The sequence below is a fragment of the Bombus flavifrons genome, chromosome 4, assembly GCF_040668555.2.
Source record: "Bombus flavifrons isolate JBK064 chromosome 4, iyBomFlav1_principal, whole genome shotgun sequence".
Classification (NCBI taxonomy): domain Eukaryota; kingdom Metazoa; phylum Arthropoda; class Insecta; order Hymenoptera; family Apidae; genus Bombus; species Bombus flavifrons.
In genome coordinates, this window is record NC_138445.1 from 16,852,608 (window position 1) to 16,869,181 (window position 16,574).

Here is a 16,574-nt window from a genome sequence, read left to right on the forward strand (position 1 = left end):
AGTAACGCCATCGTTTGAGCATAATAAAAACCTTGTCATCTATACTACTTGGTACTATGTATATGTATTAATTGGTTTGGATTTCGTCTGCCTCCTTGCAGTGGCCGATACCAATTTCTACTTACATCTTCAATAACTGCCATAACGTAAGTATTTACAGTATGGAGGATATTTAAATAAATATAGAAGATGAATGTATTGAACTTGCAGTCAAATTTAATTGCCTTCCATATATGTATCTTGTCTCTTTAACTCGTATAAATGTAAGAGATGGACAATACATGTATATCGAATTGTGATGTAACCAGTTCCAGTTATCATTTCATACAATTTTACATAAAACTTCACGAATAATTTTTTGTTACAGTATATTAAAATGGCTACTATCGCACGCAATCTACGCCCTTATTTAAAATATATTCGTAATCAAAAAAGAACTTACGCCGATGCACCCGCTAGCAATGAAATGAAGTTTACATTGGCTGGGGCTAATCAGGTATAAATGAACACATGATTTTTTCATGTACATATTCTTTTAAATTTCAATTTTATGAATTTCTAATGAAATTGTGTTACAGGTATTTTATGATGAAAGTGTGATTAAACAAGTGGATGTACCATCGTTTTCTGGTTCTTTTGGTATTTTACCAAAACATGTTCCTACCTTGGCTGTATTAAAACCAGGCGTAGTCACAGTATACGAGGAAGATGGGTCAGTCAAAAAGGTTTTTGTTTCTTCAGGGACAGTCACTATAAATGAAAACAACAGCGTACAGGTATATGTTTGATATATTATATTATTTAAATAAGAGCAGCAAACTGTTAAATAGTTTTTAATGTTATTCTACCCTAAAATATTGCAAATTAAAAAATATTGATAGATTTTGGCGGAAGAAGCTCACCCCTTGGAAAATCTTGATGGAACTGCAGCTAGAGAACTTCTTAGTAAAGCTCAGCAACAGCTTTCATCTGCATCATCGGAACAAGATAAGGCTGAAGCAGCAATTGCGGTTGAAGTTGCAGAAGCTTTAGTACAAGCTGTGCAGTAAACATTGTGCAACCATTGTGTATATATTAAAATATCATTCTGTATAACATTAAATCCTTAGGCAACATATTTTCCATGTTTCTGTCATACTCCTACGTGAAAATACAGTAATATTAAAGCTATACAGCTACATTATATATACGCGAGCGCGAGCACGCCTGTGCGTGTGTATATATATATGTATGCATACATGTAATCAAACTTATTACAGAAAGAAAATAACAATACGTACTTTTATGTAATAATTTATTACACGTTAGTAAAATTTTATTTAATCAAACAATTTTTTTTCCATAAGACATACTTTAAAGTACGTTTTGATTTTTTGTTACATTTAACAAGTACTTTTAATACAACAAAGACTAAAAAATTTCTGTGATTTACTTTGTAAGCAATTCAAAAATTCATATATTTAACAACATTAACATTATTTTCATATTTCGTCACACTTTTTTTATAATTAACCTCCTTAAGTTGATGAATTACCTCTCTTCTGAGCGTTGTACATTAGAAAACAGTTGATAAACAATAAATATTTTATTTTTTTAACTATTAATATGTTTAGTACATCACACACGCGCATGGTCACAGATAATTTATTTTTTCTAAATACTACATAAATTCATAAATATTGTTGATTCCCAATATTATATGAATTTAAGTATCTTACAACAATCATTATGTATAAGAATTGTATGTACATAGTAATTGCACATTAAAATATGTTATACCCTCGTCTTAATATACAAATATCAAATTTGGCATTTTCGTTTCTTACAATGACATTTCTCTATTTTTTACAGCACACAATGCAATTTTTCCTTTTCTATAAACTATTCAAAACTATTCAACGGCGATGTACATTTAAAAACTTTTAAGTAAAAAATCTACAAATAAATTGACATACTTTAAAAATATATAACATTTACATATTGCATCTATATAACAAAATCTTGAAACATAATACAAATATATACACACAGTCCCATACTCTCGATTGTTCTAGACAAAATTTTTAAACATTGACATTTATAAGAAAAATTAGCTTATATATTACGATAAATAACAGATTCTTATTCAATATTTATGTAAAAATATTTCTTTCAACATGACTAGTTACACACTAAAGTATTTGCCTCATTGGTTTTTTGTTAACTGGCACTTCATTAATGGGGATAACAATTTTTCTCTACAACACGTTATACTGTTAGTACTTTTACAGCAATTACGACTGAATACTTTTTGCAATTGCTGCAATGTTTTTAAACAAATCACAACACAACAAGACCCACAACCGCCGGGCTCATTGTCGCAAACACATTCGCTTTGCAAACAAGACACTAAATCATCTACTATTTTCGATGAGACGTGCTTTTTAGTAATTTCAGGAATTGTATTGTTTGAGCAATTTTGACAATTTTGTAGATGATCACATTTACAATCAATACATTTGCATATATCTGCTTCGGCTGTAATCTCCTGTAGGATATTTCTACTTTTTTTTATTTTTATTCTATTTTCGCTTTCTTTATCTTTATCGTTCTCTTTACATGTGACTTCGGTACATTCGGTATTAATGTTTTCCACGTCTACTAAATTTACGTTATTTACTTGTAATGGTTGCAAGTCATTTTCTATCTGTAAAGGATACGGTTCCGGTTCAACTAAGTCGACTAATGAGTGAACCGCTGTTGGAAAAGCGTTCAATTCCGACCAGGACTGCCGTCTTAAAGCAGATGGGGTTGCCAATGCCATGACATCTATCCAGGGAGAAGGTATTTCCTCCTCGGATGCTATGGCTAGTTCAATAGCTTCCGACTGCGTAGTTGTAATAACATTACAATTCAATACATGTTCAACTTCATTAAGAGATCCAGTTCGTAAACTATCATTAATAAATGGTAAATTTCCTATCTCACTATCAAAGAGTTGAGTCTCACTAGAGGAACTAATTATATTTGATACATGACTAGTAACAGAATTTGTGTTGTACAAAGTCGCATTATTGTTTTCAGCAACCGCACTTACATTTGTTTTATTATCATAAACTTTCTTAGCAATAGTATTATCATTTACATATTGTTGCACATCACTTGTAAAATTCGTTCCTTCTGAGATGTGAACAATAGTATTTTGTAGGCCGTCTTGTATAATTTTTTGCTCCAAATTTAGTGAATTGGACTTATTTGTATTATTTGCCTTGCTATCTTGCACTTTCGTTGAAGGATTAGAACTATATTGTTGATTTTGATCCCGTTGTAAATTCGAATTATTTACTTCATTGAATATTTTAAATTTGTCATAACTTTCATTATTATTAAAATTATCAATTGTATGCCCAGTAAAATTATCTATGACAATATTTTCTGACGCAAGAACAGTGACATTTGCTGATTTATTTAAATTTTCAGCATCTTTGTTAGTGATGTTATAATCAAGTTCTTTGGTTAGTCTGTTTTGATTTAAGATATCTATCATATCATTTGTAGAAGATGACTGATCATTTGGATTTTCAATAGATAAATAAGTAATACTTTCCTTATTTTGTGTATTGCTAGAAGATAACGGTATAATGGCATAACATGGCACATTTGTATTTCTCGACGTTATTTCATCAACATCGATTTCGGCTTTCAATATCTCACTGTTTCTTTGGTTTCTGTAATCATCTTTATTGACTTCATGTTTCTGTAATAAAGTAACACAATATGATAGAAACATTAAAAACTGCATAGTAACCCTGCAAAATTTGTTATGTACCGTTTCGTCGATATCAGTCGTTCTCTTATGAGTCTTCAAGTGACTCTTTAAACTATGAGGTGTGGTGAAGGATCGTTTGCAATTGCCTACAGTACATACATAAGGTCGTTCTCCCGTATGTGTTCTTCTGTGCGTTTTCAAATGATGTGATGCTGTAAAAGCCTTACCACATCCTTTTTCTCTACATCTAAAAAAATAATGTTGTTATCCATTATACATATTATATGCATATGTAGTCTGCTTTATGTAATTCACATTTGATATAAGATAGAAGAGATTATACAAATTGAATAGTGCAAAACCAAATCCATAGTTTTAGTGTTTCAGTTGCAGTTGTATATTAAAATTTCAGTAATGTGTGTTTATATTCAGCACATAGCTGAAGATGAAAATCAGTTGAAAAGTATCAAAAAACATACTTGTAAGGTCTTTCTTGAGTATGAGTACGTATATGTTTCTTGAGATCACTTAGAGTAGTGAAAAATTTAACACATCCAGTCTCTTCGCAATTAAATGTGTTGCCACTGTGAAGTCTTTGGTGAGCTCTCAGTCTGTAAAGGGTATTGAATGCTTTTTCACAGCCTTTGTGGTTGCATTCAAATGGTTTCACTTTTGTGTGTACTCTAATATGAATCTTAAGGCTGTACGACGTAAGAAATGCCTTGCCACAACTTGGTTCTGCACATTTAAATCGATACTCGCCTGAAAGTTTTGAGAATTCCTTCCACATAAAAAGTTTGCTGGGCTACCTATTGCTTGCAGTATCTGAAAGCCATGCAGGTCGAAGCGTTCCCTTTATACCAGCATTGATGACTTTATAACCAATAAAAAGTATACATGAAAAGTTTGTAAAACATGAGCAGACTTTATACCTTTTTATTCATTAATAACAAGAACCACACCAATTGATAACATTTCATAAGCTTACCTTATTTTCCTCAGACTTAGCAGGCAAAAAGAAGGAAAGACAAATTAATATAATACATTATACTACAAGCATAACATGCAAAGCGTATAATAATTTTATTTTATTACACAAATAAGATAAGAATAATTTTAAAGCATTACTATTGATATTTTAAATAATTGAGAAGTATAAAATAAAATTATCATGACATGCTGCTACATATAAAGCACATTAGATATTAATAATATAAAAGATCTTTTTATTCCTTATTTATACACACTTAGTAAAAATTAACCTTTTATGAAAAATCTATGTTTTATTCATAAATTAAGATATATGCATACATAAAATTTTTACCTTTATGTGTTTTCATATGGGTACGTAGATTACCAACTGTACTATATGTCCTATTACAACCTTCATATTCACAGGTATATCGACCAATATGCTTCTGATTTGCATCTGGAACTATGCTTTGAATTGCAGTAGTTGTATGTGAAGATTTACTTGTTGAAATATCATCTCGGCCAGAATGGATACGCATATAAATTTCATGAGGATTGATTGAATGTATTGACCTATATTAATATATATTTATATACATATATGTCATGCCAACAATTGTATTTACATTATTAATAAAAATACTTTGAATGATAAAATATTAATTGCCACACATTAATACAAAAGTATACAAAATTATTAAAATAGTAACACAAGTTATTAAATATAAAATACACTTAATACCTAAAACTGAAAAAAATATATTCTGAACTATAATTGAAAGAAAATGAAATTACTTAAATTTTGTATAATTAAATATATTCAATAAAAACTCCAATAATGTATAAAGGATTTTCGTTCACTGTGTAAATACAAAATTTTATATTGAAAAGCAAAAATCTAATTTCAAAATACGTTATATATCTTATATCCTTATAAGGATGTCATACAAAACACTGTTTGCTGTTACAAATTAAGAGGTTAATAATTTATATCTTACTCACTGATTTTCTAATATTTGTATCTAGGTCATATAAAGGAAGTTTGTATTATAAACAAAGTAATAAATATTAAAAGTTTATGTGATCTTACTCGGTAACATTATTATTTGATAGTTTTTCGTCTATAGGAGCATCGTCATCGGAATACTTCTCGTAATCAAACACACCACTTTCTTCATACACTTTCCCAAAACTGGTTAAATCTAAACTATCATCCAGACAATCTTGAAGATCATGTGTCACGAGAATGTTATTAAAGTTCTCTTCGATATCATCGGCATTCCCGATTTCTTGAAATTTTTCGCCTTCCCACGTCGCCATACTTTTCTTAGCTGTACAAACAAATCATGAAATAACATTAAAATAGACGCGTTATTAGAAATACTACAATCTTTTTAAGTTACTCGATCGTTACATTAAATTTTTTCTTTACCATCAGCCATATAATATATATTTGCTCTAGAAAAATTTACTCTTTCAATAATTATTAAAATGTAATATTTATATGTTATATAAAAATACACTAAGATGTATAAAATACTGTAACTTGCATTGCATTTGATTTTAAATATAATTACTATGGCGATACATATTATAATCTGATTTTGTATCTAATATTTCTTCTCTGATGGAATCGAATCGGTAACGTTGAAATTGACACAAAAATAGTCAGAATGTCATCAGCGCGGAGGGCTCTAAAACTTTTAGAATGTATAACAGAGAAATACATTGGATGCTAGGTCTTATATATTTTATATATTTTATGTATGCTAAAATTACGAGATATTACGTATACTTGCTACATATTACATCTAAAAAAAGATTTGTCACATGAAAACAGCGTCGATAAAGGATTCAATGCACCAATAATAATGAAATACTGAAAGATAGGAAAAAATATTATGCACCTCTGAAGCATTATATAAATATACATATGTATAATAAAGTATTTAGTGACGCTAAATCATAGTAATATAAAGATAGAGGTAGAGAAAGAGTTGAAAAAGCGATACAGGAATAGAAGAAGAACACCGCATAGATACTTCTTGCGTCCTTGTCTAATAACACATGCACATTCGTATAGTAAATCTATAACTATAGTAAGCGACGTTAGTGTCATGCCTGATTAGACAAGCATAGAAAACGCCTCTATGTAACATTCTCTTTCTATTCTCATATCGCATCCACTTGCACGGTAATATATGACTTGCGTATTCTTTCGCGTATCTTTATATCTCTCTGGACTAAAAGGGTGTGAGGTGTAAACAAATTATACCAAAGAAAAAGTATTGCATAGGTAGTTTTATCACGTTCTCTGAATTGTATTTAGATATCAGCTGATCAAGCATGTGTTTTAAAAAAACACCACGAATTCTTTCGATACAAAGTCATGTAGTATCTGGTTACGTTGGTAATAAAAGTGCAGTATTTCCTTTACAGGTAAACAATATATTCTTTATTATAGAAACCATATTTTTATCACCGTCTTATCAGTAAGTTTTATCAGTAAGTTCATTCTTTCGTACTTTAAGTATGATTTTCATGCTTCATTGCATGTTTATTTAATAATTACATGATTAATATTTTTAACAATAAAGTTGCAATCGCTTGAACACAGAATAAAAAATATAAAATCGTAAATCTGTTCCATGTAGCTGCTGGGCTTTGAAGTGGATGCAATTAATTCTGTTCAGCTTTCCAATCATACTGGCTACAAGGTCTTTAAAGGCCAAGTACTAAATGACAAAGATTTAGGTAAGATAAAATTTATTTAAAGAATGTAATCAATACAAAATAGTTTAAATATTTCTTAAATTTGTAAGTTACCTATAATTACTTTACAGAGGAGTTAATAAATGGTTTAGTACAAAATAATTTAGACAATTATACTCATTTACTTACTGGATATGTTGGTTCTGCTTCATTTTTAAAAAAAATAGCAGAAGTAGTTCGTGTATTAAAACATAAAAATCCAAATCTTATATATGGTAAACAATTTACATAAATAAGTAATATTTGTTGAAAATATTATTTTATTAATCATACACTTCTTAATAAAAGTATGTGATCCTGTCATGGGAGATAATGGAAAAATGTATGTTCCTGAAGCATTGAAAGAAATTTATAGAGAAGAAATAGTACCATTGGCTGATATTGTAGTACCAAATCAATTTGAATTGGAGTAAGTTATAGACATTGATAAATCTAATATAAATTAAATGTATAATATCATTTTAATTATTATAGATTATTAAGTAACATAAAAATCAATACAATGTCTGAATTACAAGATGCTGTAACTGTATTACATAAAATTGGCCCCCAAACAGTAGCTGTCTCATCAACAGAAATTAATGATAAACTAACAGCAATAATTAGTACAAATAAAGGTAATGAAGTAATTAAAATTGACACTTAGTATAAATAAAATTTTTGAAAATATCAAATCCATATAAAATTTACTTTAATTTCAGAGAATAAATTAATAAAAATCAATATTCCAAAAATACCAGCTAGTTTCACAGGTTCTGGAGATCTTTTTGCTGCTCTATTTTTAGCTCACACATATTTACAAAATGATATGAAAACTGCCATTGAAAAAACTATAAATTCTTTATACAGTGTCCTACTAAAAACTTATGAATATTCTGAAGGTATTTGTTCTTCATCGTTTCCTTATATAAAGATATAAAATAAATGGTAATAACTTTTTTCAAAACTTTTACTAGCATGTCAAGATAAAGAATCCCAACTTGCAAGAAAAATTGAATTAAAATTAATACAAAGCAAGAATTATATTGAAGCTCCAGAAATCTGTTTGTTTGCTGAAGTAATTGTATCAACAAACTAAATGGTCAAAACCCATTTGCTAATATATTATACACATATGTAATAAGCTTTCCAGTAGTTAAAATTATAAAATAACATGTTGATTAAATTTGTTATATATATATATGTGTATATATATATAAGTTACATATATAGTACACTACAAATGATATGATTTAATTGATTCAAAGAAATCTATGTTTTAATGTCTTCCAGTAAAAAATAATTACTTTATATATTTTTATAAGTAACTTAACGAATAAAAAATACTTTTATCAATATTTCAGCGAAATTAAATTACACACACAGATACTGTGGATATATAATGTCCCAGTTAAATGGGATCACCTGAATATCTTAAGCTATTTCAAGGATCACATTTCCACAACAGTGAAAGTGATTTTTTTTCATGATCATCCTTTTACAGGATTTCGAAGTCATCAGAACTTTTAGATAGAATTATTTATTATTTATTATATTATTATAATTATATTGGATATCTTTATAGAGTGCGAAAAGACAAGTTCAACGACCTGAATATTTACAATATTGAGATAATATTTAGATAATATCGAGATATTGTGGCTAAATTGTGACAAATATGTAATATTTAATGAATAAGAACATAATGTAAAGTGATGTAATATTTAATTATTTGGGCAGATATTTAGGCGATCGCATTTAACTGGGTTACCCTGTATTTACATATGAACATCAGTAACCTTGATTCAAACTACTCACAATAATTTTTTAATGTTAAACGAGGTACAATGTTCATAGATTGAAGTTCTTGGAAAAGTAACTTGCAAGCATAGGGCATAGAAATCGTAGAAACACATGAACTAGAACGACAACTGTTACACCAACCACTATATGCCATTAAACCACATTTGTTACATACATCAACATCAAATGCATCACTGGATATCATGAGTCTTTCTATTAACATCATACTAGCACCATATCCGATTAAACAATCCCGTTCCATTTCACCTAATCTTAAACCACCTTCTTTGGCCCGACCTTCCGTTGGTTGACGCGTTAACACAGCTCTTGGTCCTCGTGCTCGAGCATGCATTTTATCTTGTACCATATGTTTCAATTTTTGATAATATACCTATGTTTTAAGTTATATCCTTATAATAATGTACATGATCAATATTAAATTGAAATTAAAAATTAAGATATCATCGACTTACTGGTCCAGAATAAATATACGCTTGTAATGGTTCTCCTGTAATACCAGAGTAGAAGATATCTTTGCCCAAGTAATTATAACCATGCTTTACCAATTCGTTACAAACATCTTTAACTTTTGAACCTCCAAATGCTAAATAAAAATGAAGATTGTTATAAATTAGTATTTTAAAAAATTATCAAAACAATAATTTCTTATTATTGTACCTGTGCCATAATGAAATTCTCCTTTTATAACACCAGCTTTACCAGCAAGCAATTCTATCAATTTCCCAACTGTCATACGTGAAGGAAAACCATGTGGATTCATTATCATATCAGGACATATACCATAATCATTAAATGGCATATCCTCCTGTTCCACAATTAATCCTGTGTATAAAAGTCGATAGTAATATTAATGCACTTGCAAAATTAAATGATAAAGTATGTGTAAATACATACCAGTTACACCCTTCTGTCCATGTCGACTACTAAATTTGTCACCTATCTCAGGTCGTCGAGTTTGTCGCAATAATAATTTAATTAAAAATGCATCTTCTGCATTACTGGAAATCATAACCTTCTCAACATAAGCAGGAACAGGTCCTTTAAAAACAACTGGGACATCTTTGTATTCTGTTTGCGTTTGAACATTACCAGCATTCACTGGACCTATATTTGCGGCCGGCGATGATTTATTTACCATTACCTACAAAAAGAAAAAATATATGCAATTCAGCTGGCTTGTTACTACCAATGTTTAAAACTATACCTTTCTATTTTCCACCATTTCTCCAGGTGCAGCAATTCCATCACTATCGATTATGTCATGTTTCCAAACAGGTTTCTTTGTATTGGAATCAATCAATGGACCCATTATTCGATCGTATGTCTGATTTGCGTATCTTTTTAATGTACATTTTGCATTTCGATATATTAAACATCTACCAAATCCTCTATCAATTGAAGCCTTGTTTAAAATAAGAGCATCTTCAATATCATAGCCACTATAAGACATAACAGCTACTGTTGCATTTTGACCAGCAGGTAGTTTATCAAAGTTTATTAGTTCTATTGTTCGGGATTTAACCATAGGTGTTTGAGGATAAACTAAATTATACATCAGTGTATCAATACGATTACGTTGATTATAACCAATAGTTCCCATTGCTTGTTTTCCCATAGCACATTGATAAGTATTTCTTGGACTTTGATTGTGATGTGGATATGGTACTAGACCAGCACAAACACCAAGTAATGTAAATGGCTCAATTTCTAAATGTGTTGTCTTCTCATTAATGTGTGATTCATTGAATGCAATAGAACTATCATTTTCTTCGTTCACATCCAAATATTCAATTAAACCTAATAATAATGTCATAATATTATTAAAAACATGACAGAATTTTGTTTCTTATATTTTTTACTAACCTTCTTGTAAAAAATCTTCGAAACTTCGTATTCCTTGTTCAAGTAGTTTTATATGTTTTTCTTGTATTAGTGGATTGCCATTCTGTACAATAATGTATGGTCTACATAATCGTCCTCCATCAGAACTAATTTGAATACATCTATGAACATTGTAACAATTATACAAAATTGTAATGTCATACATTATATAAATTTTAGATAAATATTACCTATGCTGGTGCTGTGTATGTATAGAAACGAAACCATTAATTAGACCTTTCCTTCGTAATAATCTAAAAACATTTACTAGTCTCTGATAATTCTTTACTATACCCAGGATATTGCCATTTAAAAATACCATGTAAACTTTTTTATTATTGATTTCTTCTCCACCAAGTATATTAACGTTTTCAACTCCTAAGTTAAAAGCCAATCTAATAATTGGTTCTTCATCAATTTCTGTTGTGATATGTGTCATAAGAGCTAGGTTTTTAACTAAACCACAACCCTATAAAAAGTATTGTATAAATAATTGTATGTATCACGATTAATAATCTTGATTGAAGTATATGTATGGAAGTAACACTCACTTCCCCTTCAGGAGTATCACTAGGACAGAGCATTCCCCATTGAGATGGTTGCAAAGATCGAGGACCAGATACTTTTCTGGTTTTTTCAAATTGAGAATTAACACGTGTCATCATACCAAGTGCAGAAATATAAGAAAGTCTAGACAACACTTGCGTAACTCCATGTCGTTCCATTTTAAATCGTTTAATCGTCCAATTACCCTGTTTAATATATTTTTTGTGTGTAATCTGATATTAACATACTTTTATCTATATATTGAATTTAGTTATTTACTCACAGATGATATGGCAAAAGCCAATCCATTGGTAATCTGGTCTTGTCTCATATGTTTTACAATATCAAATTGTGCAGCCTTAATTTTTGGTATATTTTTATCAGCTATTTGTTTTAACTGCAAACATTAAATATCATAATAAATATAATACAATACAATACAATATTAAATATCATAATTTGAATTATGATCCTTATTTAATATTATCATATATAATACCTCCCAATTAAATCTTTTAAATAAATCTTCAAACATCAAAGACAATAAAGAACCAGCCAGTTCTAATCGTTTATTTCCATAATAATCTCTATCATCTATAAGTTTTCCATCAGATTGTGCTTTCATAACTTTACGAATCATTAAAGCAATGTAGGTTGCCTTCATTTTAAAATTAAAATCTATAACCTGTAACACCAAATATCATAGTAATACCATTTTAGATATTATATTATGATTATAATTACTAAATTACTAACAGGAACATGCGACAAAATATTGGTTGCCAATATATCCTTCATTTCATCTGTAACACTAGATTTTATGACTGAATACCTTTTTTGCTTTCTTTTATTGCTAAGAAATCTGAAACAATGCTTGTAATCAATGTTCATAATATATATTAATACTTCTTATACTTTTTAATGAAATACCTTAATGCTTGATTTTGAGCAAATACATTTAAAACGTGACATTCTTCTAAAGTGGGTGCAAACTTTTTCATAAATTCTTCTTCTGTACCAATAAGTTGCATAATTTCTTGATCACTCACAATCCCCATTGCTTTAAATATTATTGTCACAGGTATATCCTATATATAACAATATATTTATATTTCATTAAACGTTATTCACACAAGTTTTACTACATAATTGCAATGTACGTACATCTTGAAAAATGTTATGTCTCATGTAATATCTTCCAGCTCTTCCTACTATGTTAGTCTTGGTTTTTCTTTCATGAGTGGAACTATTACAAGATGCTACAATACATCCCTTACTATCTTCCTCTAAAATAATTCTATTTCTAAGCATTTGTTCTTGTATCAAAATTACTTTTTCTTGACCATTCACTATAAAATAACCACCAGGATCATGTGGACATTCATTCATCTTTGACAATTCAAAATGCGATTTACCAGTTAATACACAATTAGAACTTCTTAACATAATAGGCATTCTAGGAAAGTAACAGTTAATTCAGTTTATATTGTTTAATTATTAATAGTTCAAAGATATTTATTAGTTTATACCTGCCAATCAGTAAATTATTTTTGATTATTGGTTGGTGACCTCTTATATATTCAATATCAACTGTAATTGGAGCTGAATAATTTAAATCCCTTAAACGACATTCATGTGGAGTAGTAGAACGTGTTACATTAAAACCTTCCTCAACATCTGGTAGACCTACATGAACATTCAAATATCTACAAAAGAAAATAATGTAGTAAGTGGTGCAATAGTGTGTAATTAATATGCAAGATAATATTGCTTACTTTACATAAAATAAAGGATCCGCATCACTAAGTACTTTCTCATTTGCTTTTATAATTTTTTTTATCTCTACATTTATGAAGTAGTTAAAAGAATCAATATGTTGCTTAACTAAACCTTTGCCCTTGAGGAAGGCAGGCACAAGTTTCCATTTATCCTATAAAAAAGTAATTTTATAATTAATTGCTTATAATAAATTTTGTTAAATAAACCACAGTCCAACCTCCTTCATACCTGAATATGTTTTACTACTTTATTATATTTTGTTTCCGACTTAATATTAATTTTCATTTCTCCCATCTTTCTGCTTATGAAAAGTATATATTATAGCGTAAGAATTAAAACAACTTGATGAAGAAATAATTTCGCCACTACACTTTCTTAACCTATATTTCATCGAATCATCTTCATCTGATTGTTGCGATATTGTAACGTAATAGAAGTCTATAAAAATTATTAATTGTATGTAGTAAAATAAAATAGGAAAAAAATTTTGATATGACGTTGGCGTTAGATACGAGCCACGTTTAAAGCGCACTCAAACTTAACGTAATATAATATACGCCATTTGTAAGCGCTGTGTGCAAGCCATGTTAGATTCTAAGTATGTACATATTAGTTTACATGTAAAATATATGTTAGTTTTTAGATACATCGTTACAAAATCTATGTTAATATTTCATGAAATATTAAAACGAAAATATGATAACAATTTTATTTATGTAAATACATACAAATATATATAATTTTGGGAAGAAAATATCTGATATGTATTTCAATATATTAACTAGTACATATTTAGTAGTATTGCTACTAGTAGTAGTAGTACTGATTAAATGTAAAATAGTAGATAAGAAAATTATCATACATACGTATATATACCGCTAAAGCCGCCTTTCAGTTTTATATATACACAATTCTGAAATTCATAGTAGATTTTTAAAAACATGGAGTTTTATACTAATAAATTTATGAGACCCCTCTTATGGAAGTTCTTAAAGTCAAATAATAAATTTAATGTGAGATATTCTTCAAAATATTATACAGTAGATGACGATATCTTTGGACTAAACAAAGAACAGAAAGAGGTTAGTAAAATTAGAATAGAATTCGAATTGAGTGATTATACGTGCATACTAACATTGTTAAAATGATGTTTGGAACAAATCATTTTTTAATAATCTACGTTAATCTTATAACCGAAGTCTGATCTTTTCCATTTACATCATTTATTGAATTCAATTAACACAGATACGAGTATTAATAAAGTAAAGCATGCTTGTTTTTTGTAGCTTCGACAATTAATATTTAATTTTGCACAAAAGGAGCTTGCTCCAAAAGCGGCTGAGATCGATAAAAAAAATAATTTCGACGACCTCCGTGTAAGTAATAGAACATTAAAGGAAGCATGAAATATTGTTTCAGCTATATTAATTATTTAGAAATTATTTCCAGGAATTTTGGAAGAAACTTGGCAAATTAGGTTTATTAGGAATAACAGCAAAATCCGAATACGGTGGTACAGGTGGTACGTATTTAGATAATATTATCGTTATAGAGGAATTGAGCAGGGCATCGGGTGCTATAGGTCTTAGTTATGGCGCTCATTCAAACTTGTGCATTAATCAAATTCACAGAAATGGGACGGAAGAGCAGAAGTACAAATATTTACCAAAGGTAATGTCCGAATTTATATCTAATGTGTAATCTTGTTACGTATATACCTTTTATAGTTATGTAGTGGAGAGCATATCGGGGCACTAGCGATGTCAGAATCGACATCTGGATCTGACGTAATTTCTATGAAATTGCAAGCCGAAAAAAAGGGTGACTACTACATTTTAAACGGTCATAAATTTTGGATCACAAATGGTCCCGATGCTGATACTTTTGTCGTTTATGCGAAAACGGATCCAAATGCGGCTAAACCGCAACACGGTGTTACGGCATTTATCATAGAACGAGGTTTTGAAGGTTTTAGTACTGCTCAAAAGTTAGATAAATTAGGTATGCGAGGTTCTAACACTGGTGAACTTGTATTCGAAGATTGTAAAGTTCCTGGTAATTTATATATAATAAAATAATATAATAATTATATATAATAATAAATTATATGATTTTGTTATATTCTGTTCATAAATGAATAATTACAGTTACAAATATACTCGGGGAAGTAAACAAAGGCGTTTACGTACTATTTAGTGGTCTAGATTTGGAACGACTAACGTTATCGGCGGGGCCTTTAGGGTAAGATCTTCTATTTTAGATTAAGATAATGTATTAAGTTTTATAAAGTTATTATATTTTGATATTTCACATGTTAGACTTATTCAGGCTTGTTGCGATGTGGCATTTGATTACGCACATACGAGGACACAATTTGGAAAACGAATAGCAGAATTTCAAATGATCCAAGTATAAAATTAGTTTTTCTTCTTGTTCACAAGTTCTACACTCGAAATTTCTAAAAGTTCAAATTGACATTAATATTTCAGGAAAAAATAGCAAATATGTATACAAGTTTAAGCGTTTGCAGAAATTATTTGTATTCTGTAGCTAGATCTTGCGATGCAGGATATATAAACCGAAAAGATTGTGCCGCGGTGATACTTTACATAGCCGAGTGTGCTACTAATGCTGCGTTGAATGCAATTCAGATACTTGGTAAATTATTCATAATGTTAATTTCCGATAAAAATTTATTAATTTAAAATGTTTCTTGAAATGTATAGAATTCTTTTAGGTGGAAATGGCTACATAAATGATTATCCGACTGGAAGATTTTTAAGAGACGCCAAATTATATGAAATTGGCGCTGGCACCAGTGAAATTCGTCGAATGGTAATTAGTAGAGCGATTAGTGAAGAATATTCATAGACAAAAATATGACACTCCTTTGAATCTCTCGAAAGAATTGTATTAAATAATTTGTATAAAATAACGTATATTCTATATTAAATTTGTATATCAGTTTGTAACATTAACATCTATCTGTGTATCATCAATCTATCTACGTCAACAGTAGAGTTATTTAACATTTTTAAGGTTTCCTCCTTTATACAATTAGCTCCATTCCTAT

General features: G+C 29.2%; 5 protein-coding genes across 11 annotated transcripts; 3 read left to right on the top strand and 2 right to left on the bottom strand.

The window, feature by feature from the left end:
- The first annotated feature begins 11 nt into the window (after positions 1–11).
- ATPsyndelta (ATP synthase, delta subunit) lies at positions 12–1,117 on the top strand. Its single transcript, XM_069110925.1, has 4 exons — positions 12–146; positions 368–496; positions 579–776; positions 882–1,117. The coding sequence occupies exons 2-4, from the start codon at positions 377–379 to the stop codon at positions 1,047–1,049; spliced, it is 486 nt and encodes a 161-aa protein (XP_068967026.1). The 5' UTR covers positions 12–146; positions 368–376; the 3' UTR covers positions 1,050–1,117.
- A 454-nt stretch (positions 1,118–1,571) lies between these two features.
- On the bottom strand, positions 1,572–6,816 carry LOC138178733 (uncharacterized). 7 transcript variants are annotated; one of them, XM_069110917.1, is made up of 6 exons: positions 6,628–6,816; positions 5,811–6,051; positions 5,073–5,293; positions 4,228–4,510; positions 3,809–3,995; positions 1,572–3,736 (listed from the first exon to the last, which is right to left on the bottom strand). In XM_069110917.1, exons 2-6 carry the CDS (start codon positions 6,038–6,040, stop codon positions 2,186–2,188), a joined length of 2,472 nt encoding a protein of 823 aa, XP_068967018.1. In that variant the 5' UTR covers positions 6,041–6,051; positions 6,628–6,816; the 3' UTR covers positions 1,572–2,185. The 7 variants fall into 7 exon arrangements, with proteins under 7 accessions (XP_068967018.1, XP_068967017.1, XP_068967019.1 ...); XM_069110916.1 differs by lacking the exon at positions 6,628–6,816 and adding an exon at positions 6,153–6,416; XM_069110918.1 differs by lacking the exon at positions 6,628–6,816 and adding an exon at positions 6,135–6,153.
- Positions 6,817–6,829: 13 nt separating this feature from the next.
- Positions 6,830–8,601, top strand: Pdxk (pyridoxal kinase). The gene is made up of 7 exons (XM_069110924.1): positions 6,830–7,159; positions 7,375–7,474; positions 7,564–7,707; positions 7,781–7,901; positions 7,967–8,109; positions 8,194–8,373; positions 8,449–8,601. The coding sequence occupies exons 1-7, from the start codon at positions 7,067–7,069 to the stop codon at positions 8,568–8,570; spliced, it is 903 nt and encodes a 300-aa protein (XP_068967025.1). The 5' UTR covers positions 6,830–7,066; the 3' UTR covers positions 8,571–8,601.
- Positions 8,602–9,275: 674 nt separating this feature from the next.
- Positions 9,276–13,990, bottom strand: RpIII128 (RNA polymerase III subunit RpIII128). Its single transcript, XM_069110848.1, has 16 exons — positions 13,730–13,990; positions 13,498–13,652; positions 13,252–13,428; positions 12,887–13,178; positions 12,653–12,810; positions 12,479–12,584; positions 12,222–12,407; positions 12,006–12,119; positions 11,728–11,928; positions 11,368–11,645; positions 11,159–11,298; positions 10,500–11,092; positions 10,190–10,436; positions 9,953–10,117; positions 9,748–9,878; positions 9,276–9,665 (listed from the first exon to the last, which is right to left on the bottom strand). The coding sequence occupies exons 1-16, from the start codon at positions 13,793–13,795 to the stop codon at positions 9,282–9,284; spliced, it is 3,393 nt and encodes a 1,130-aa protein (XP_068966949.1). The 5' UTR covers positions 13,796–13,990; the 3' UTR covers positions 9,276–9,281.
- Positions 13,991–14,442: 452 nt separating this feature from the next.
- LOC138178707 (isovaleryl-CoA dehydrogenase, mitochondrial) lies at positions 14,443–16,479 on the top strand. The gene is made up of 8 exons (XM_069110874.1): positions 14,443–14,583; positions 14,788–14,877; positions 14,951–15,172; positions 15,229–15,556; positions 15,649–15,742; positions 15,820–15,910; positions 15,991–16,159; positions 16,239–16,479. Exons 1-8 carry the CDS (start codon positions 14,443–14,445, stop codon positions 16,370–16,372), a joined length of 1,269 nt encoding a protein of 422 aa, XP_068966975.1. The 3' UTR covers positions 16,373–16,479.
- The last annotated feature ends 95 nt before the right edge of the window (positions 16,480–16,574 follow it).